Source organism: Leptodactylus fuscus, chromosome 5, assembly GCF_031893055.1.
Source record: "Leptodactylus fuscus isolate aLepFus1 chromosome 5, aLepFus1.hap2, whole genome shotgun sequence".
Taxonomy (NCBI): domain Eukaryota; kingdom Metazoa; phylum Chordata; class Amphibia; order Anura; family Leptodactylidae; genus Leptodactylus; species Leptodactylus fuscus.
Window position 1 is genome coordinate 206,370,282 of NC_134269.1, and position 22,419 is coordinate 206,392,700.

Genomic DNA, 22,419 nt, shown 5'->3' on the forward strand with positions numbered 1-22,419 from the left:
AGATAGATAGATAGATAGATAGATAGATAGATACATAGATACAGAAAGAGATAGATAGATACAGAAATAGATAGATAGGTAGATAGATGATAGATAGATAGATAGATAGATAGATAGATACATAGATACAGAAAGAGATAGATAGATAGATAGATAGAGAAATAGATAGATAGATACAGAAATAGATAGATAGGTAGATAGATAGATAGATAGATAGATAGATAGATACAGAAATAGATAGATAGGTAGATAGATGATAGATAGATAGATAGATAGATAGATAGATAGATAGATAGATACATAGATACAGAAAGAGATAGATAGATAGATAGATAGATAGATAGATAGAGAAATAGATAGATAGATAGATAGATAGATAGATAGATAGATAGATAGATAGATAGATACAGAAATAGATAGATAGATAGATAGATAGATAGATAGATAGATAGAGAAATAGATAGATAGATACAGAAATAGATAGATAGATAGATAGATAGATAGAGAAAGAGATAGATAGATAGATAGATAGATAGATAGATAGATAGATAGATAGATAGATAGAGACAGAAATAGATAGAAAGATAGGTAGGAGATAGATGATAGATAGATAGATAGATAGATAGATAGATAGATAGATACAGAAATAGATAGATAGGTAGATAGATGATAGATAGATAGATAGATACAGAAAGAGATAGATAGATAGATAGATAGATAGTTTTCGCCCTGTCTCACAAAGGGGCACGCCATACGCCATGTTCACATCTGTGCTCAGGTCTCCGTTCTTACGGTCCATTGGCTAAGTTCAGAGTTTTTTTGGATCGGAACCTGAATCAGAGGCCGCCTCAGGTTCCGGTCCAAAAGACGGGTCGCTGTGACTGAAAGCCATTGCACAGCACCAGCACCCGGCCGCGCACTGAATAGGCCTAGTCCGGAGGTGGGAGTTTCTTCAGGCCAAATCATGAGGTGAAATGTCCTGAAGAATGAGCACCTCGCTTCTTTTTTCCAGGAGTTGGAAGAAACCGCTCCTGGAAAAAGCTCCTGAGCAGCTCCCATTGATTTCTATGGGAGCCGTCTTTTCTGTCAGGGTTTGAGGTGGATACGGCCTCAAAACCCTGACCAAAAATCCTGACCAAAATAGTGGCTCACAATAGGGTACTACGTAATCCGCTAGTGTTTTTTTTTTTTTCTGTGACCTTTTTTTCAGGCGGATTTCGCCTGAAAAAACCCCAACAGGAGTCAATGGGAGGCGGAAAAACCCAAAACGCCTCATGTCAAAAAATATTTCCTAATTCCTGAAGCGGATTTTTTCCTCACCATATTCCTCGACACCTAATAACGTATGAAATTTTCCTAAAATGAAAAATTCTGACTGAAAACACTTATTTCTCAGGCGTTTTTTGATGTGGGGGAGGGGGTGTATACTATTCTGAAGTGAATAGGCGGCATACACTTACTGTAGTGATAAGATAAGTGATATTTCATGCAGTGTGAGGTAAATATGGCGCATCCATAGACCGTTGTGTGACATAAGTGTCCCCCTCCTCATCCTCCTCCTCAGTCTATATCTGCAGATGTCACTTCTCCTCTTACCTCAGACACATCTCCTCAGCCCCCACCAGGAGGCGCGCCGATGCCAATCAAAGTCCACGTTGTGTGCGCCAGCCAATCAGAATTCGCGTCTCATCCACGCCCGTTGTGAGCGGCGCGGTGATTGGCTGCGCCCTGGAAATCAGCGCTCCCAGTGTCTGCGAGCCGGGGTCGCCCTGCAATGCGGAGCTGTGTGTGTGTCAGGCGGCCACCGACCTCCAGACATGGCCAGGTTCGCATTGACCATCGTCAGACAGTAAGTGGCCCTTTGGTTTAACGCTTTGCTGGCCCACAGGACTGGGGAAGGTCATAGGGAGAGGGGCTGCAGAGCTGGGCATGGCTGATAGGGGGCGTCATAGGGGCTCAGCATGGGGGGGCACTGATCTATATGGCTATTGCAATCTATATAATGTATGGTTGGCACTTGTAGGGGCAGGCTGTGACTTAAAGGGGTATACCACCCTGGTGATGTCACATAATACCGCTATATAGGGCTATGTCATCGCACATCCCCGGGTGACATGTCACATGCCCGCAGCAATTACCTGTAACCCCAGGAAGTGCCCACTTCTCCGCCTTCCATTCCTTGCTTGCAAATGATCTGATCGACTGCAGTGTAAATCATGGTGGACAGAACAGCAGGCTAAGGCTTTGTGCACACGACCATACCTCTGTGTCCATTGTTACCCGTTGATGTAATGGTTAGCACAAAGACCTGTGCAAGTGGCCATGTTTTTCACCGGTATATGTGGGGCGGCCACGAGTCTGTTTTGCAAAATTCAGGACTGGTCCTATTACTGTCCTTCTTGCAGACAAGGCTCATTCATTTACATGTACCTTCTGTTTGTCGGTCGGACATGTGCACTACCAAGCTAATCGTTTCAATGGGAACAGCCGGGGTCAGAGGGTCCCCATTGAAATGACTACGGGTACAAAACACCCCCATTCTCATGATCAGTGGAGTTCCCAATGGCCAGACCCTCACTGATCACCAAGTTACCCCCTATGGATAAGGGGTAACTTCTTGTTACCGGAATACCCCTTTAATAGAGATGAGCGAGTACTGTTTGGATCAGCCGAACAGCACGCTCCATAGAAATGAATGGATGCACCTGGTACTTCCGCTTTGACGGCGGCCGGCCGCTTAACCCCCCGCGTGCCGGCCACGTCCATTCATTTCTATGCGAGCGTGCTGTTCGGATCGGCTGATCCCAACAGTACTCGCTCATCTCTACTCTTTAACAACAATCATTAAGGGCATTGAAAATTCTAAAAAAAATGCATGCGCACCTGTCCGCTTCTTCTGCTCCAGCGGTTCCTCATGGGTGTCTTCCGGAGTTCCACGTGACCAATGAGGCCAATCACTGTCGCTACCTGTGACATCACGTGTTCTCTTCCTGAGGCCGCTGATTGGCCTCACCGGTCACGTGAACATCAGGGACAGGTGAGTTTGTATTATTTACATTTTTTTCAATGATTTAAAAGTTAAAGGGGTTGTCTGTTTTTGCCTGGACAATCCCTTTAAGACAATGGTTGTTAGGCAGTGGATCACTGACAACCAAACTCACAGTCAGGATTCGCTGAGTTGACAGCCTGGCAGTATTAATTCGGTTTTCCTAAAAGTTTCCCTCCTTGTTTCTTTTCAGTGGGGAGACGCGATACAACAAAGAAAAATTACTACAAGGTAAGAAGTAACCTGTCGAAATTAGGTTATTTACCCCACCATGTTGATTTGTATATAACACAGTAGCATTATCAGTTGTTCACTAATACAGAAATACTCACCTCTCCTGGGCTCCGACGCGAATCCCTGTTGTCTTCGGCACTTGTGACTGACGTCAGGAACCGCTGAGGCCCAATCACATGGGTCATACAGCAACAACGCCACGTGGCCAATCAAGACCCAATTACAGGACTCAGCGATCCCTGACGTCAGACATTGTCATTACATTGTTGATGTAAAAAAATAACAAGTTAATAGTTCCGAAACAGGAAAATAAAATATCCCCAAAATTTTCTTCTCCCATGAGCGGCGGTGAGCGTTTTATGCTGTCCGCGGCGAAACCAGTTTTTTTTTTAAACCGGACACAAAGTCCTGCATGTCTGACTCTGTGTCCGGTTAAAAAAAAAAAATGGTTTCGCCGCAGACAGCATAAAACGCTCTCCTGCGCTCACGGCCGGACACTTTTCAAACCCATTCAAATGAATGGGAATGAAAGAGTACTGCAGGCTTCCGTCTCCTGTCCAATTTTGGGCAGGAAACGGAAACCTGCTAAACGGAGACCGGGCGCAGATGTGAACGAGCCCTGACTCAATCTTGCCACGGTTGATTCAGTCATGGAGTCCACGGCTTGGACTCCCTGCTCATTAGGCCCATTCATCTGACCACAGTGTGCGGAATTCCTCTTCATTTTCCGCCATGTGAACAATCTTTATCAATCATTTTATGGATATTCAAATCATCCTGCAAGTGCATTGGAGGCGGGGCCTAACTTTCTACACTTTCTGCAGACTGCCTTAAGTTCTCTGGCTCCCTTCTGGCATCACTGTCCAATGTCAACTCTTTAGTTGTGATTGACGTTTTCAGCCTCTACCTTTGTACCATCTGTCTATAGGCAAATCTGTCAAATCAGGCCCCGCCTCCAGTGCACTTGCAATCTAATTTGTATATCCTTGAAAAGATGATTAACTATGCATTGGTCTGTGGCCACACGGTTATGTTTCTACTCCTGTTTAAGACCTCTACATGGCGCTATTATTGGTTTTGTACCTGACAGGCTCCCTTTAAGGGGTATACATAGCTCTATTACATGTCGCTATATAGTAGCATCATCTACTTTTTATCTATTATTATACCTGTTACTAATATTCTAGTTCGACTCTTCAGAGTCGGTGGAAGGTTATTGCTGCCGCACACGGTCTGATCCATCAGAGCTGGCACATAGAAAGGTCAGACGTGTTCGGCGCCAGGATTTGTGCCTTCTGATACATAAGTGTCATTGCACTTGGCTGTCAGTGAACCTACAAGATTGTGACAAATACTGCTGCACATTTCCCCCGCGTTAAAGGTACATTACTAGTAATAATAATAATAAATTTTATTTATATAGCGCCAACATATTGCGCAGCGCTGTACAATTTGTAGGGTTCAAGTACAGACAGAAAGATACATTACAAAGAAAGTAATTTCGCACAATGGGACTGAGGGCCCTGCTCGCAAGAGCTTACAATCTATGAGGTAGAGGGGGTGACACAAGAGGTAGCAGGGGTGGCATTGCTTATGCAGGGGGTCAGACAATTTTGTAATACAGGTGACTGTCATTACACAAACATAAAACTTTATGAGCCATCACCAGTCGTGTCCTTTAACATGTGGATGGAGCTTGGACATATAGTTAGCCTGAAATGGCATCATATCATGTGGGGTAGTGTGCTGGAACAGAGGAGGGTTAGATTTGGGGGATTCTAATGATGGTAAGGAAGGGTTTACATTAGGAATTGTGATCGGCCGGTCTGAAAAGATGTGTCTTTAATTTGCGCTTGAAGCTGTAGAAATTGGGAGTTAATCTGATTGTCCGGGGTAGAGCATTCCAGAGAAGTGGTGCAGCTCGGGAGAAGTCTTGTATACGAGCGGGGGAGGTTCTGATAATAGAGGATGTAAGTGTTAGGTCATTGAGTGAGCGGAGAGCACGGGTTGGGCGGTAGACAGAGATGAGGGAGGAAATGTAGGGAGGTGCTGCATTATGGAGAGCCTTGTGGATGAGGGGGATAACTTTATATTGTATTCTATAATGAATAGGCAGCCAGTGTAGTGACCGGCACAGACCGGAGGCATCGCTGTAGCGTCTAGCCTGATAGATGAGCCTGGCCGCTGCATTCAGAATAGATTGTAGAGGGGAGAGTTTAGTGAGGGGAAGACCGATTAGTAAGGAGTTACAGTAGTCAAGGCGAGAATGAATCAGAGAGACAATAAGTGTCTTTAGTGTATCTCTGGTGAGGAAAGGACGTATTCAGGAGATGTTTTATAGGTGGAGGTGGCATGAACGTGCAAGTGATTCAACATGAGGGGTGAAGGAAAGGTCTGTGTCAAACATGACCCCGAGGCAGCGGGCCTGCTGCCTAGGAGTTATAGTAAGGCCTGAGACTGGAATGGATATATCAGGGACAGATCTGTTAGATGGTGGAAACAGTAGTAGTTCAGTCTTAGAGAGATTTAGTTTCAGATAGAGCAAAGACATGATATTAGAGACAGCAGAGAGACAGTTACTGGTGTTCTGTATGAGTGCAGGGGTGATGTTGTTGAGGGAGAACCCCCGTCAGAATACGGGTCACTTACAGCGGTCAGTCACCTGCTCCAAATTAATCATGCATGTGCGCGCTGACAAAGATAAGCACTGACATTGATGCAGTTTCAATCTCAGTCCATGCAATGAGCGTGATGCCTATTCACACAGAACTGAGGTTTATTGAGGAAGTTACAGTTTTTATACAGGAATGCAAGAAAGATAAGAAAAAGGCAGGCTGTAAGCATATACGTCTTGTATCCGAATACACTGGCGATCAGTCATTGGCTGTTAAATTTCAACATCTCTTAGCTTTCGAGTTCCCAGGAAATGATAGGAAGATGTGTATAATTGGGTGTCATCAGCATAACCCTTTTGCACACTGAAAGGGTTTGTGGCACATTTAGAGGTCCTAAATGTCTCCTCTTACTGAAATAGAGATCAGTCTGCAAGTGCACCAGGGGCGGGACTGACTTGTCTGGGTTTTATTTGCTATTTTGTATATTTTTATAATTTACTTTATTAACCTATCTAACTTTGTTAACCTATAAAACTTCCTTTTAATAGAAAACAGGCTGTAAAGTTCCCATTAGCAAAGTGTATTACAAAAATGTTCAACCCCCGACACAATAGCAAAACATGAATAAATAAAATGGATGTTAAACTTTAAACATCCTTTTTAAGAGTTTTGGATGACTTTTTTTAAAAAAAAAAAAAAAATTTATTTATTTTCAGTGTCTATATTTGCGGTATATTATTTTTATTTTTTTTAAAAAAAGTACTAAATTCTGCAATTTTTAACTCTGGCCACTAAGCCTAACCATAGACAGACACTTGCCAATAGTGTAAAGGGTTTTCTTTGCAGCAGTCACCTCATTTATGTCACAGACAAAGGTTACAATAGAAGATAACACTGCTATAGATAACACCACTGACCCATTATTACAACCACTGCTGACAATAGATGATAGCTTATCCCCGCCCCTCGTTGCACTTTTAGGCTGTTTTTATGTTTTTTTATCAGCACGTGGAGGGTTAAATGATGGCATTAAAAAATATAACTCATCCTGCAAAAAAAAAAGGAAGAAGAAAACAGGCTGCAGAGGAGAGGGGTTAAATGGGTGTAGCAGGCTGAATTTACCGTATATGTATAACTTACCGTCTCATTTTTCCCACAGGGCAGGGCGTCGATGAACCTCTCTCCGAAATAGGGTTCATGCAGGCGGAGGCTGCCGGCAGATTCCTGAGCGATGTCCGGTTCACTCATGTATTCTCCAGTGACCTGATCCGTGCAAAACAGGTACGTGCAACTGTGATGTGCATGATGAAAATTCTGCTACCTGTTCAGATCCATATTCCTGTCTATAGGGGGCAGTATTGTAGTAGTTAGTGTTGGTGTGAGGATAGTCTATTCACTTTACTGGAGGATTTTCTAGCAATTTGGGACGGAAATGTGCTCGTTTCTCTTCCACGACATGTTACACATAGCAGGGGGCGAAAATGACCACAGTAGAAAGCTCCTCCCAAAGTGGAAGCCGAAATTAAAAGTGGTCAGTCACCGGAACCCTGTCATCCTAGCCCTGCAGATAGATAGGTTAGTGTCACCAGAGCCAGTATATCACCCCAGCCCTGCAGATAGATAGGTTAGTGTCACCAGAACCAGCATATCACCCCAGCCCTGCAGATAGATAGGTTAGTGTCACCAGAACCAGCATATCACCCCAGCTCTGCAGATAGATAGGTTACTGTCACCAGAACCAGCATATCACCCCAGCCCTGCAGATAGATAGGTTAGTATCACCAGAACCAGCATATCACCCCAGCCCTGCAGATAGATAGGTTAGTGTCACCAGAACCAGCATATCACCCCAGCCCTGCAGATAGATAGGTTAGTGTCACCAGAACCAGCATATCACCCCAGCCCTGCAGATAGATAAGTTACTGTCACCAGAACCAGCATATCACCCCAGCCCTGCAGATAGATAGGTTAGTGTCACCAGAACCAGTATATCACCCCAGCCCTGCAGATAGATAGGTTAGTGTCACCAGAACCAGCATATCACCCCAGCCCTGCAGATAGATAAGTTACTGTCACCAGACCCAGCATATCACCCCAGCCCTGCAGATAGATAGGTTAGTGTCACCAGAACCAGCATATCACCCCAGTCCTGCAGATAGATAGGTTAGTGTCACCAGAACCAGCATATCACCCCAGTCCTGCAGATAGATAGGTTAGTGTCACCAGTACCAGCATATCACCCCTGCCTTGCAGATAGATAGGTTAGTGTCACCAGAACCAGCATATCACCCCAGTCCTGCAGATAGATAGGTTAGTGTCACCAGTACCAGCATATCACCCCAGCCCTGCAGATAGATAGGTTACTGTCACCAGAACCAGCATATCACCCCAGCCCTGCAGATAGATAGGTTAGTGTCACCAGAACCAGTATATCACCCCAGCCCTGCAGATAGATAGGTTAGTGTCACCAGAACCAGCATATCACCCCAGTCCTGCAGATAGATAGGTTAGTGTCACCAGTACCAGCATATCACCCCAGCCCTGCAGATAGATAGGTTACTGTCACCAGAACCAGCATATCACCCCAGCCCTGCAGATAGATAGGTTAGTGTCACCAGAACCAGTATATCACCCCAGCCCTGCAGATAGATAGGTTAGTGTCACCAGAACCAGCATATCACCCCAGCCCTGCAGATAGATAAGTTACTGTCACCAGAACCAGCATATCACCCCAGCCCTGCAGATAGATAGGTTAGTGTCACCAGAACCAGTATATCACCCCAGCCCTGCAGATAGATAGGTTAGTGTCACCAGAACCAGCATATCACCCCAGTCCTGCAGATAGATAGGTTAGTGTCACCAGTACCAGCATATCACCCCAGTCCTGCAGATAGATAGGTTACTGTCACCAGAACCAGCATATCACCCAAGCCTTGCAGATAGATAGGTTAGTGTCACCAGAACCAGCATATCACCCCAGTCCTGCAGATAGATAGGTTAGTGTCACCAGAACCAGCATATCACCCCTGGCTGATGCAGCCACTGTGTATTAGGTATACGGCCAGAAGCCACCCTGCTCCTTTTCAAGTGAATGGGTGTGGGGCTGCAGTTCCAGTCACCACTGCTACAGAGTACAGATAGGAAGCTGTATACAGTGTATGGAGCTCTGTGCACTGTACAGGTGGTGCTTCTGGCCGTATAATTAATATATAGCTTGCAGCGGCTGCCTCAGCTGATCGGTTCGGGTGTCAGACCTCGACCGATGTGACACTGATGGCTCCTATGGATAGGTCATCAGTATTAAATGTACAATTCAGCTGATATGGAAAATGTAAGTAATTCTTGTAATCCCCTTTAGACTGCTTGTACCATCATGAAAAACAACAAGCCAAGTGAGGAGATCAAGATAAGCTATGATGCCAGGCTACGCGAGAGGGTAAGTGCCATGGCATAAGCTGGTGGTGCTCGGCAGCATGGTGTCTGAGTGGTTGGCACTGGTGCCTTGTAGCACTAGGACCCTGGGTCTGAATCCTTCCTGGAGAAATATCTGTATTGCTCTGCATTGCGTTTTCCCTTCGGGGTTGTCCAATTTTCCTTCCAAAAACATAAGGATAGGATACTGATCTCGTCCGCAGTGACATAGTTTGGTCACTAGAGGGAGATGCTGTTCACTTGTTGAGAATTCTAGCAGCAGATTTTTAATTTTTTTTCCATAGATTTTTTTTTCCGTCCATCGAGAATATAATCCAGAATATAATAATAATTATATAACATATTCTAATTAATAATCTGAACTGACTGATTCTCATGGGTGTCTGATTAAAAGGGCGGTTTTTATACGAAAGACCCATCCTCAGGATAGACCATCAGTATGGGATCGGTGGGGTCCAAACCCCCCATACCCTGCACTGATAAGTATCGGATGCTGTAGAGGGGATGGTGTCGGACCCCCACTTATCAAATCTGGAAGATTGATCATCAATATCAACATTGACACGAAGCCTAGAAACCCCTGTAATAGAATTTTGCTGCGTCCACCATTGGTTTTGATCACAGTAACTCACAACTATGATAAAATGTTATGTTGTAGAAATACGGCATTGCGGAGGGGCAACCTCTCAGCGAGCTGAAGACCATGGCAAAGAAATCTGGAGAACAGTGTCCATCATACACCCCCCCTGGAGGAGAAACCCTGGATCAGGTATATGTAATAATATGTATATGATAGTGCCCCCCTACTGCTTATTATAAGAACAGCAGAAGGCAGCGAAGATCTTCATGACCATATAAAAGTCTGAGGCCACATGTAATACACAAAGATATTAATAATATATAGTAGTAGGCTCATTATTCTGTATGATGTTCTGCAGCAGCTGAGGTGTATATGATGAGGTTCTGCAGCAGCTGAGGTGTGTATTATGAGGTTCTGCAGCAGCTGAGATGTGTATTATGAGGTTCAGCAGCAGCTGAGGTGTGTATGATGTTCTGAAGCAGCTGAGGTGTATTATGAGGTTCTGCAGCAGCTGGGGTGTGTATTATGAGGTTCAGCAGCAGCTAAGGGTTGTATTATGATGTTCTGCAGCAGCTGAGGTGTGTATTATGATGTTCTGCAGCAGCTGAGGTGTGTATTATGATGTTCTGCAGCAGCTGAGATGTGTATTATGAGGTTCTGCAGCAGCTGAGGTGTGTATTATGATGTTCTGCAGCAGCTGAGATGTGTATTATGAGGTTCAGCAGCAGCTGAGGTGTGTATGATGTTCTGAAGCAGCTGAGGTGTATATTATGAGGTTCTGCTACTGCTGAGGTGTAATATGATGTTCTGCAGCAGCTGAGGTGTGTATTATGAGGTTCTGCAGCAGCTGAGGTGTGTATTATGAGGTTCAGCAGCAGCTGAGGTGTGTATTATGAGGTTCTGCAGCATCTGAGGTGTAATATGATGTTCTGTAGCAGCTGAGGTATGTATTAGGAGGTTCTGCAGCAGCTGAGGTGTGTATTATGAGGTTCAGAAGCATCTGAGGTGTGTATTATGAGGTTCTGCAGCATCTGAGGTGTAATATGATGTTCTGTAGCAGCTGAGTTGTGTATTATGAGGTTCTGTAGCAGCTGAGGTGTATTATGATGTTCTGCAGCAGCTGAGGTGTGTATTATGATGTTCTGCAGCAGCTGAGGTGTATTATGAGGTTCTGCAGCAGCTGAGGTGTGTAATAGGGGATGAGGTATTGGTGCAACTCAGATCCATTCACAGGTTGTTTATTTTTTTCTTAAATATTTTTAGGTCCGAGCTCGTGCCAAGGACTTCTTCGAGTTTCTGTGCCAGATGGTAATAGATGAAACAAGTGCCAAAGACCAGGCGACCCCCGGTGCGGTAGGACGTGAGCGCGTGACCGCCGTCGACCTCTCCCTGTTTATAAACCACAGCAACGAAAACCAAGCCGGTTACCAAGACAAGAGTGACCTCACCCTGGACGCCAATATCCTGCTGGTCAGCCACGGCGCTTACATGAGGAACTGGATCAAGTACTTTGTAGAAGATCTTCACTTCACGTTTCCTCCTGAACTGAAGAAGTCGCGAGAACTGTCCGTCAGCCCGAACACGGGCATCAGCCATTTTATCATCAGCCTGAAACCCGGGGAAATCAATAATCCCGCCATTCGTTGCATCTGCATCAATCGCCACGATCACCTAGAGGACCTCAATGCGGACACCAGCCATTATGTTGTATGACATTTGCGGACTAGATCAGCGTGCCTGGCTGCTGGGAGCATGCTGGGAGTTGTAGTCCCCGATCAGATGGATATCCTCCGTATGTATTTCCTCACTGTAGCGTGTATTAGGAGGTTCTGCAGCAGCTGAGGTGTGTATTATGAGGTTCAGAAGCATCTGAGGTGTGTATTATGTAAATGGACAGTAAGATTAATTTCCATTCTGGGCATAACTAATGGCTTCAGATCTTACAAATTTAGAAAACTTTCAGATATTCTACTAGAAAATGAATGGGGGGGCGCTTTGTAGGGCGGTGAGGGGCCACAAAGAGTGTCTCTTTCTTTGGAGGACTCATTGCGTCCTTGCATTATGTGCACGGTCGATGGATTTTAAAAGACACTCTGTCATGCCTCATTCCTCCTGCGGGGGTGCTAGAGTAGAGAGGTGCTACTGTCATGTAGCTATCATTGGCGACTTATCATCCCGTTGAAGATATAGGGGCAGGTTTTCAACGCCAGTCTTTATGTCCCCTGCAGAGGTGGAGAATGAGCCCCATTTATGACATGGTGCACCCTCTACCGGGCCATGCACCCACACTTTCTTAATAGTTAAGCTAAACTATACCGTATAAGGGCTCCGTCCATCCTCCTCGCGAAGCTGGCGCTTTTTCGCAGCCATTACATTGATCCCATGACGTCCTGCATCAAGGTTGTCCAGTATTAGAAAAAAACATGGCTGCTTTCATAAACAGCGCCCCATCTGTTCACAGGTCGTGTCTGATATTGCAGCTCATCCCCCATTCAGTTCACTGGAGCTAAGCTGCAGTACCAGACTCTGTCCATGAGCACGTGTGGTGCTGTTTTTGGAACAAATAAGCTATGCTTTCCTAAGACAACCACATTCAGTCGTTATTGATCGCCTTGTCTATCATTTAATAATCGGTAGTGGGTGGGGGGGGGACTGTAAATAATTTTTTAAGGGCTGTTTTTACCCTATTTGTGGCAAATCAAAGGGCAAGGTGCAATATTATGTTGTGATTGGTTAAAGGGGTTGTCCAGAGGTTTTTTAGTTTAATCTTAGGAAAGGCTGGGGAGGGGGCCCTGCGCAGAGTCCTATCCCGTACTATACAGTGCACAGGGCCTGATGCAAATGGCTCCATACGCTGTATAGTGGCCGGCCACCATCACAGCAGCTCAGTCTCCATTGACATGTATGGGGAGCTCAGCTGCAGTAACGTCATTTGGCCACTATACAGTGTACAGAGCCATCTGCTTCCAGCTCTATGCACTGTATACTATACAGACTCAGACCACAAACAGCTGATCCATGCTGGGTACGACTGTCAATCCCTACTGATCACGCATTTATGGACAACCCCTTTAAGGTTTGTTGTCCTGTATCTTCAGTCTTAAAATGGAAATAAGAGGTATTTTTTTCCTCCTTCAGAACCCTTTAAGGAGATATTCCAGCAGCTGATTTATTAACTATACATAGGGTATTACACAAATGCCAGGTATAGTGTATACCAGTGATTTCGAACCTTTTTGAGACCGAGTGCCTAAACTGCAACCCAAAACCAAATAAATTATCACGGAGTGCCAACACGGCAATTTAACCTTAAAACTCTGTGGGTCCACAATTGCGGACCCACAAATTACAGTCATGTGACTGGGGCTTTACAGATCTTGTACTGAAAGGTAAAGGTCTCTGCATTCTGTACTTTTAAACAATTAATTTTCACTATTTACATCGCACAGGATCTGTTTTATAGTTACCGTGCAATGTTATTACATCCTGTACTAATTTCACGTCTGCTATAAAACAAATACTGTGTGATATACATAGTGAGGGGACCCCACACAGTACAATCTGCCCCTCAGTGGCCCCCCCACACAGTACAATCTGCCCCTCAGTGGCCCCCCACACAGTACAATCTGGCCCACAGTGGCCCCCACACAGGATTATACCTGTATACTCCACAGTAGCCCCCTCCCACACAGCATGAACTGGTCCACAGTAGCCCCCTCCCACACAGCATGAACTGGTCCACAGTAGCCCCCTCCCACACAGCATGAACTGGTCCACAGTAGCCCCCTCCCACACAGCATGAACTGGTCCACAGTAGCCCCCTCCCACACAACATGAACTGGTCCACAGTAGCCCCCTCCCACACAACATGAACTGGTCCACAGTAGCCCCCTCCCACACAACATGAACTGGTCCACAGTAGCCCCCTCCCACATAACATGAAATGGTCCACAATAGCCCCCTCCCACACAACATGAAATGGTCCACAGTAGCCCCCTCCCACAGAGCATGAAAGATCCACAGTAGCCCCCTCCTACACAACATGAAATGGTCCACAGTAGCCCCCTCCCACACAACATGAAATGGTCCACAGTAGCCCCCTCCCACACAACATGAAATGGTCCACAGTAGCCCCCTCCCACACAGCATGAAATGGTCCAGAGTAGCCCCCTCCCACACAGCATGAACTGGTCCACAGTAGCCCCCTCCCACACAGCATGAACTGGTCCACAGTAGCCCCCTCCCACACAACATGAACTGGTCCACAGTAGCCCCCTCCCACACAACATGAACTGGTCCACAGTAGCCCCCTCCCACACAACATGAAATGGTCCACAATAGCCCCCTCCCACACAACATGAAATGGTCCACAGTAGCCCCCTCCCACACAACATGAAATGGTCCACAGTAGCCCCCTCCCACAGAGCATGAAAGATCCACAGTAGCCCCCTCCTACACAACATGAAATGGTCCACAGTAGCCCCCTCCCACACAACATGAAATGGTCCACAGTAGCCCCCTCCCACACAACATGAAATGGTCCACAGTAGCCCCCTCCCACACAGCATGAAATGGTCCAGAGTAGCCCCCTCCCACACAACATGAACTGGTCCACAGTAGCCCCCTCCCACAGAGCATGAAAGATCCACAGTAGCAGCATAAAATGGTCCACAGTAGCCCCCTACCCGCACAGCATGAAAGTCTACAGTAGCCCCCTCCCACACAACATGAAAGGTCCACAGTAGCCCCCTCCCATACAGCATAAAATGGTCCACAGTAGCCCCCTACCCACACAGCATGAAAGTCTACAGTAGCCCCCTCCTACACAACATGAAATGTCTACCGTTGCCCCCCTCCCCTGACAGTGCAAACAAACACAATATAGTTACCTGAAGAGCTGCCGGGTGTTCTCTCTTCTGTTCACTGCGCGCGCTGATGACTTACGTCATCACGCCCGCGCTTGTTCAGAGGTCACACTCTGTAGTCAGTGTAGGCCGCGTAGTACGCGTGGCCTACACTGAGCTACACTGACAGCTTTCAGCTGGATGCGCATTTGCACAACCAGCTGAAGGCAGCGATCGCTCACTAACGGGGAATCCTGCATCGGATTCGCCGTTAGTGAGCGATCAGGGCGACAGCACGCGTGCCAGCAGAGGTGGCTCTGCGTGCCCTCTCTGGCACGCGTGCCATAGGTTCGCCATCACTGGTGTATACAAAGACGCCAAGCACTTCATTTCGAGGGGGGCTCCATTCTGATACCATTGGTGGGCTCAGCACTGACCCCTCCATACCATATCCTGCGACTATGCCAAAGTTTAGTTGTTGGAATACCCCATTAAGATTGCGTGTTGTGGGGGTTGTTCTTCTACCATCACAAAATATAGAAAAAAAGCAAGGCCTGTTTACACAAGCAATCACCAATAATGGACGTATAGGGTAACGGTACGATTGCAATACCTCAATTTTTGTGTCTTGGTGTCAAAATGATTCTTGTGGTTTCATAGAATTGACCTAGTGGTTGTTTTAAAGGGGTCCTCCAGCTAAGAGAGAGCATGCTTTCTACAGCTGCCACTAGAGGGAGCCCACTGCATACTGTATAGAGCTTAATGTCTGTGCTCCCTCTAGTGGTGATTGAGGGTAGTCTGCGTGATATCCTCTAACTCTGTCTATGCAGGGGATTTGGAGCAGGATAGGTTTCGTGAATATTTGCAATGTTTTAGTTTGGGACTGAACTTGTTTGCTCCGAAGCGACAGTTCATTTTATTTTGGGGCCACTTTAGACCCCAGAGTGTAATAAGTGGAGGCCATGGGGAGGTGCGGTAATATAATAAGCACTGATACTCACCTCTCTCGGGCTCCTGGACATCATGGACTAATACTAGGACTATCCCTAATACTAAGATAATAGATAAATGCTGTTTGGTGTTTTTCTACGTCATTCTGATCTGGGGTGACGGGGTCCTGTACATGTGACCGGATCAGCTCCTTGGGTTCGCAGTATATCGGTTTTGAAGTTAGTAGTTGTGACCTTTTCGGAAGGAGACGTTGAATAGAAAACTTATTTTGTCTGTTTATTTATTACGCCCCGATGACTAGTGTAGAATTGTATTACGCCGTATCGGGGGTCGCGGGCAGTACGCAGACTATACAGAAAATACTATAGAGTAGAACATCGGGCTGTCATTGACTGTCACCACAATTCTCCTCGAGATTTCGGTGTTACTATATTGCATGGTTTTCCGTCATTTTGTATCATCATTAAATTATTGGAATTAAAAATATAAAAAAAAAAAACGTGAAGTCTCCTTGCAGTGAAATTCTTCCAAAATGGAAAAAAAATAACATTTTATTTGATTATTTATTTAATAACATTTATGTAATTACATTTTATGAATTTATTTACAATGTATTTGATTTATTAATTATTTTATTTGATTATTTACATTACATTTTATGAATTTAGTTACTATTTAATTTCATTATTTTATTTATTAATTTATTTAATTACACTTTATTCATTTATTTAATTATTTATTTAATTTCTATTTATTTATTCCATTATTCGTATTAGTTCTGCTTGATATTGAGAGCTGGAATCTGATTGGTTGACAGGCGCGGCTACTTCACTTATCTTCTCTAGTTGCTTTCTAGGTCTTCTTCCTTTTCTCACTCCGGAGCTCCTTCTGGATAAATGAACAAGATGTTTGGTGGGTGCCCCAATCTCGTCTCTCGAACCCAAATCATTCACTATATGAATACTTGACCTCAGTGCCATAATAAAATCCTGTGGGCCACAATGCAAACTTGGACCGGTGCCCCCTACCCCATCCCCACGTTGTGTTCTTGATAGTGGTGGCTATGGGTGCTGCAGTGATATCCCATAGAGATACAACTGTATACAAGACCATATGAGACAGAGCTGTGACTGGGAAACAGCTGATCTGCAGGGGTCCTAACCGTCTTAATAATAGGCCATCAGTTTTTAAAAGGTGGGTAACCCTTATAAAGGGCTATATCATTTCCTTGACAATGATCTATCTTCAGATAGGTCATCAATTAGAGACCAGTAGGGGGTCTAAAACCCAGGGCCGCTGCTGATCAGCTGTTTGAAAGGACTATGGAGCTTGTCTAAGCGTCACGACCCCTTTACTATTTACATTGTATGACCGTGCAATATAATTCTATCCTGTTCACTTCTATAGGATGAGGCTATAGTAACATGGAGTGACCTCTATAAAACAGACTTTGGGCAAGGTCACAACACTCGCGAAAGTGCTGGAGTCCCTTCTGAAACAGTGGATAGGTAGGGGACCCTTGTTGGGCCGTCACTGCTCTGCATTACAAAGGTGACAGCGGTCGGGGTATCGGGCTTTCCCTGACGCTACAAGGCTCCAGCCACCTCCGTCCTGTTACGGGCCTCTGACCCCTCCAATGCATTGTTACACCCCTGCCTTAGGCGAGGGTCTCTGCCCCCTGACTTTTACCATTAAGAGAGTGGCCATTAAGCCAGCATTAACCTGAAGTGTGCTGGAGTAAGACGCACCAAATCCGGATACCCCAGAACAAGCCTCTTATGGGCCTGTAGGTGGCGCCCATGGTGGATAGGTATGGCCTCCTGGGCTGACAGGTTAGCTGCCCTTTAAGGCTGGCTGCCCTGTATAATTATATGAGCGGTATTAATAAATCCGTGTCCCTGGCACATATTCACAGGAAGTATATTTGGCATAACTGGATTATATGACAGGTTCCTCTTCTAAGGCCACGCGGTGTACATGGCACACGGCAGGAAACATGAGGAGGGACAACATGGGTGGGAATAAAATAAAAATTGAATAAAAAAAAAAAGAAAGAGGCCAGGAATAAATGACATCGCTGACTTCTAAGAAAGCCTAATGGAAAATGTTACGTTACTTTATATGTAGCAGCTACTGGGAGCACCCACAGCCTCTTAAAGGAGCAAATTTGCAAAACTTAAAGGGGTTGTCCAGGCTTAGGTGGATCAAGTGCAAGACAGAGGTCTCACACATACGGCCTTGATGTTGACATCTGTGGCCGGGGGTGAGAGGCAGCTGGTTGTTAAAAATGCAGCCAGATTGCAAAAAGAGGAACCCCGACCGGGTTCTGGAACTGGCAGAGCTGCACGCCATAGGCTTCCTGCCCCACCACTTTCTTACTTGTAGGCTACAGACTAAATACATTAGGCCTATGGCCTACAAGCTGTGGACAGCGTGGGTGCAGGACTTACCTCTCCACTCCCCAGACCCTCCCGTCTTCCCTTCCTCGGGCACACATGACATGTCACCAACGTTAGTGCACGCGGAACAGGGCACAAGCACGGCCGGGGAGTGGGGCGGTCGGTACTGTACAAATAATCACCTCTGTATGAGGCAAGCAGTGGGGGCCCTGCCAAGTGGGGGGGTCATTTTACTGTATGGGGACAGTAGTGCAGACTATTTTACTGTATGAGGACACTGGTGGGGGCCATTTTACTGTATGCGGCCACTGGTTGGGGTCATTTTACTCTAGGGGCCACTGGTGGGGGCCATTTTACTGTATGCGGCCACTGGTTAGGGTCATTTGACTCTATGGGGTCACTGGTGGGGATCATTTTACTCTATGGGGACACCGGTTGGGGGAATTTTACTCTATGGGGACACTGGTGGGGACCATTATACTGTATGAGGCCACTGGTTGGGGTCATTTGACTCTATGGGGACACTGGTGGGGGCCATTTTTCTATATATGGCTCATTTTTCTAGCCCAGTTTGCGACCCATGGTATAACACATGGTGCTTTCTAATATACTTCAGCAGCCTTGTGCTCTTAATTCTGCTGAGGGTTTGTTACAGTGTATGAGTAACTACTGACTACTTCTGTGCTCTTAAGCGTCACATTGTATTAACCAAGACCTTTATGTATGATACATGTATGACATGATACACTGTATGTATGATTGAGAATGTAATTCTACCATACTCCACAGGAGGGCAGTATATACACAGAGGCCTGAAGACTCAGTAGGCCTCATAGTTTACAACTGATCGTCACTCTGTGTGTTGTCCATAGCAACCAATCAGATCTCAGCTTCCATTTCTTAAACTGCCCAGGTAAAATGAAAGCTGATCTCTGATTGGTTGCTGTGGGCAATAAAGACACTACTCAGAAACAAAGGGGGAACCGATTAATTAGGCGCATCCTCCGAATTTTGGTGCACCTCAGCCCCAATCTATAACAACCTGTCGCTGGTGCAGGTTACTGTTGTCACCGTAAAAGTGGCGTAAATGATGATGAATGGGGCTCGGTTGATGACCCCTCCTGTCCCACCCCGGGGCAAGGCATGTGCAAAAATATCACCATTTTAATAATAAATTCCCCCTAGTGTTATGAATTGTACATGGCATAAAAAAGTTGCTTTTTTGGAGCAAACTGGGTTTTGCGCAAAAATTCGTGACCTTACTTTGAGAACATTGAGAACAGGTGCATGGTCCAGCAGAGGGCGCACCTGAGGTATGAGGAGGCAAGCCCCTTGTACATGGGGTGTATCCTCCTCTTATAACAGGCCCATGGCAGATGGGGGCCCTGGGGTCTGTATATTACCCCGATGCTCATTCTCTTATATACGCAGGTACAATTAAATTTCTCATGCGTGAACGTGAAGAAATAAATATGACATAACAAATTTTGTGATGAAGATTTTTATTTGCATAGAAGAAAAGCCTGGCTTTAGTGGAACGCGTCATAAATAGCTATAAATAAAGCTACGATGGTGTCCGCAACACTACAAATAAATAAATAAATATGGCAACCTTAACCCATAGGACATGAACCCTACAAAAACATTGCCGCCAGTCCGTCAGAGCTTATTTGTACTTTCCACGGACGGCTGAGACCATAGAAGAACATCGGAAGGCGCCATTTTAGGCTCTGAAGGATCATGTACGATAGGGAAGATTATAGATGAGACCTAGGGGGACCTATTGCACAAACCAAAATGGCGCCACTGTCCTGGCCCTGGTTCCTACCCTTATATCCCACCCCAAGACAAGAGGGCACAATGGCCTTTACCTTACAATTCCAGGCCTTAAAGTGAAGCAAGGGTGACTAGGCCTCACACTTCCCTTAGTGAAGGGGTATGGTCCAGTTTTAGCTAGCACCCTCCTCTTCATTGACCCCATAGTGGCGGCCCCAAAAATACGGGATTAAGAGTGTCATAGGTCTACCTTCCCTATCCTATAGGATCCTTCAGAGCCTAAAATGTTGGCGTCCGCTGTCCTTCACTCAACCACAACATGGCCATCTCCACTGTGTCCTTCAAAGGACGATGGTATCATGTATTGCATCTTCATACAAACCATCATGCCAAGAAAGATCAATGAAAAGTCCATGTTAAAGGGGATGTCCAATATTACAAAATGTCTGCTTTCTTTTAGAAGCAGCGCCTCAGCTGTCCACAGGCTGTGCGTGGTATTGCAGCTCAGTCCCATTTACTTCATAGAAGCCATGGACAGGATTAGTGCTGTTTTTGGAAGAAAGCAGCCATGGTTTGTTTTTTTTTTTTTTATCTTGGACATCCCCTTTAAACAACATAAGCAAGTATTTTCTGACCATCTGACCATGATGACAGGGGTCAGGTAGCTGAGATGTCCTCCAATTTCAAGAACAGCGGTCCTGAACCGTGGTCATCTCTTCGTCAATATATTGTATATAGGACCATGTAGTCATCTCCCTTTTTGTATAAGGGACTAGCCTGTTCTTGATATTAAAGGGGGTCTCTGATCTTGGATCTCCATTAATATGATCCACTGGATCGCCACTGATCCCCTATCTCATTTCAGATGTTCAGAGGATTCTTTTAAAGTCTTTCTGGAGCAGGTCTGTGTTATACTGTCCCTCTGCTATTCCTCCTGGAAATGCATGACAAGCGGGGGAACTTATATAGCCTGACAATGTCCTCGTCAAACTATGTAGAGACTAACTCTGCTGACAAGGGCAATGGTAGAACCCAGTGGGTCAATTGAGTTATGCATTTCCAGGAGGAACAACTGAGGGATAGCACAATGCAGTGATCCAGAATTGTTATTTCACACGAAATACAAAAACATACTAAAACAGACGTGTCGGAAGAGCTAATGAGTGCTCTATAATAGCTGTTGTAAGGCCCATGGGTACCAGAATACCCCAAAAATTGGTCATGACAAAAACATTGCAATGCAGTACGCGGTATATAATACACACTCTATATAAGACACATTGTATATAATAGTGCAAAATGTTATCATCAGTTTAACCATTTGGTTTCCGAAGCTGCCATTAACCCCTTAGCTTAATCATACGACAGTAAGCATACCCAGGTCTCTCCTGACGTTGGGGAACTACAACACCCAGCAAGAACCGAGAAGCCAATCTGGGCGCTGTACTTTCGCAATTGGAGAGGCATAGGCGGAGACGACTGCCGTAGGCCGGCCATGAACTTTAGATTTTTTTTTTTATTGTTTCATTTAGGTGAGAATGAATTAAATCAATTTTGCAAAAATTAATCAAAAAGCAAAAATTTCATTACAGCGAAAAAATTTTTAAAAAAAGTTGATTCGGGTAAAAGTAAAAAAAAAAAATAATAATGGCAGGAGATCTAAAGTGGATCTAGATAAGATTTGGTTTATCACGTCGTTTTTTGGTTAAATATTTGATATTTTTAGTTTTTACCAAAATTCTTATTATTACAGTCCTAATAATATAGATAAATATTAAATAAATACATCTTGTGTCATTGACGAAGAACAGTAGGGGGAGACTTAGGGCTTAAAGGGACTGTGCACGACTTCGGAAACATGGCTGCACAGACCCTTTAAGAGGAATATCCGCCATGTTGGATTTACATCTATCCTTCCGTTCTGCTTAAAGGGGTTATTCGGGATTAGAAAACATCACTACTGACTTCTTCTCAGAAAGTGACATCATGCCCTTTGGACTGAGCTGACCAACGGACATGATGTCACTTCCTGAGAAGAAAGCAGCCATGTTTTTGAAGTCCTGAACAACCCTTTTATAATGTCCACCATGTTGGATTTAGATCTAACCTTCCGTTCTGCTTAAAGGGATTATCCGAGATTAGAAAACATCACACTGACTTCTTCTCAGAAAGTGACATCATGCCCTTTGGACTGAGCTGTAGGATTGCCAGTGACCAACGGACATGATGAGAAGAAAGCAGCCATGTTTCCTAATCCTGTATCACCCCCAATGTCATCTGTGTTATCTAATACAGCGTTCAAAACTTCCTGCATAGATATAAAATTTTATAAATAAAATAAAAATATATAAAATTCTGACTGTCTGCCCTGTCCACTAGGGGAGCTCTAGAGCTGACTGTATTCAGTTCAATAGATAAATAGTATACAGTTAGCTCCTGAGCTCCCTCTAGTGGGGGCTAACCAGAATTTTTAATTCTGACACCAGAAATCTGATGTTATTCTATCAATAAATCTCCCCCATTGTGCCTCATGTGTTATATA

The 22,419-nt window shown here is 45.1% G+C and overlaps 1 protein-coding gene across 1 annotated transcript; it reads left to right on the forward strand.

Moving 5' to 3' along the window:
* The first annotated feature begins 1,736 nt into the window (after positions 1-1,736).
* On the forward strand, positions 1,737-16,181 carry TIGAR (TP53 induced glycolysis regulatory phosphatase). The gene is made up of 6 exons (XM_075275063.1): positions 1,737-1,849; positions 3,240-3,277; positions 7,055-7,176; positions 9,254-9,331; positions 9,986-10,096; positions 11,171-16,181. Exons 1-6 carry the CDS (start codon positions 1,818-1,820, stop codon positions 11,618-11,620), a joined length of 831 nt encoding a protein of 276 aa, XP_075131164.1. The 5' UTR covers positions 1,737-1,817; the 3' UTR covers positions 11,621-16,181.
* The last annotated feature ends 6,238 nt before the right edge of the window (positions 16,182-22,419 follow it).

Coding starts and splice junctions, on each gene's coding strand:
- TIGAR (XM_075275063.1), top strand. CDS start 1,818: ATGGCCAGGTTCGCATTGACCATCGTCAGACA. Junction 7,177..9,253: donor ACCTGATCCGTGCAAAACAG/GTACGTGCAACT, acceptor AATCCCCTTTAG/ACTGCTTGTACCATCATGAA. Junction 9,332..9,985: donor ATGCCAGGCTACGCGAGAGG/GTAAGTGCCATG, acceptor GTTATGTTGTAG/AAATACGGCATTGCGGAGGG.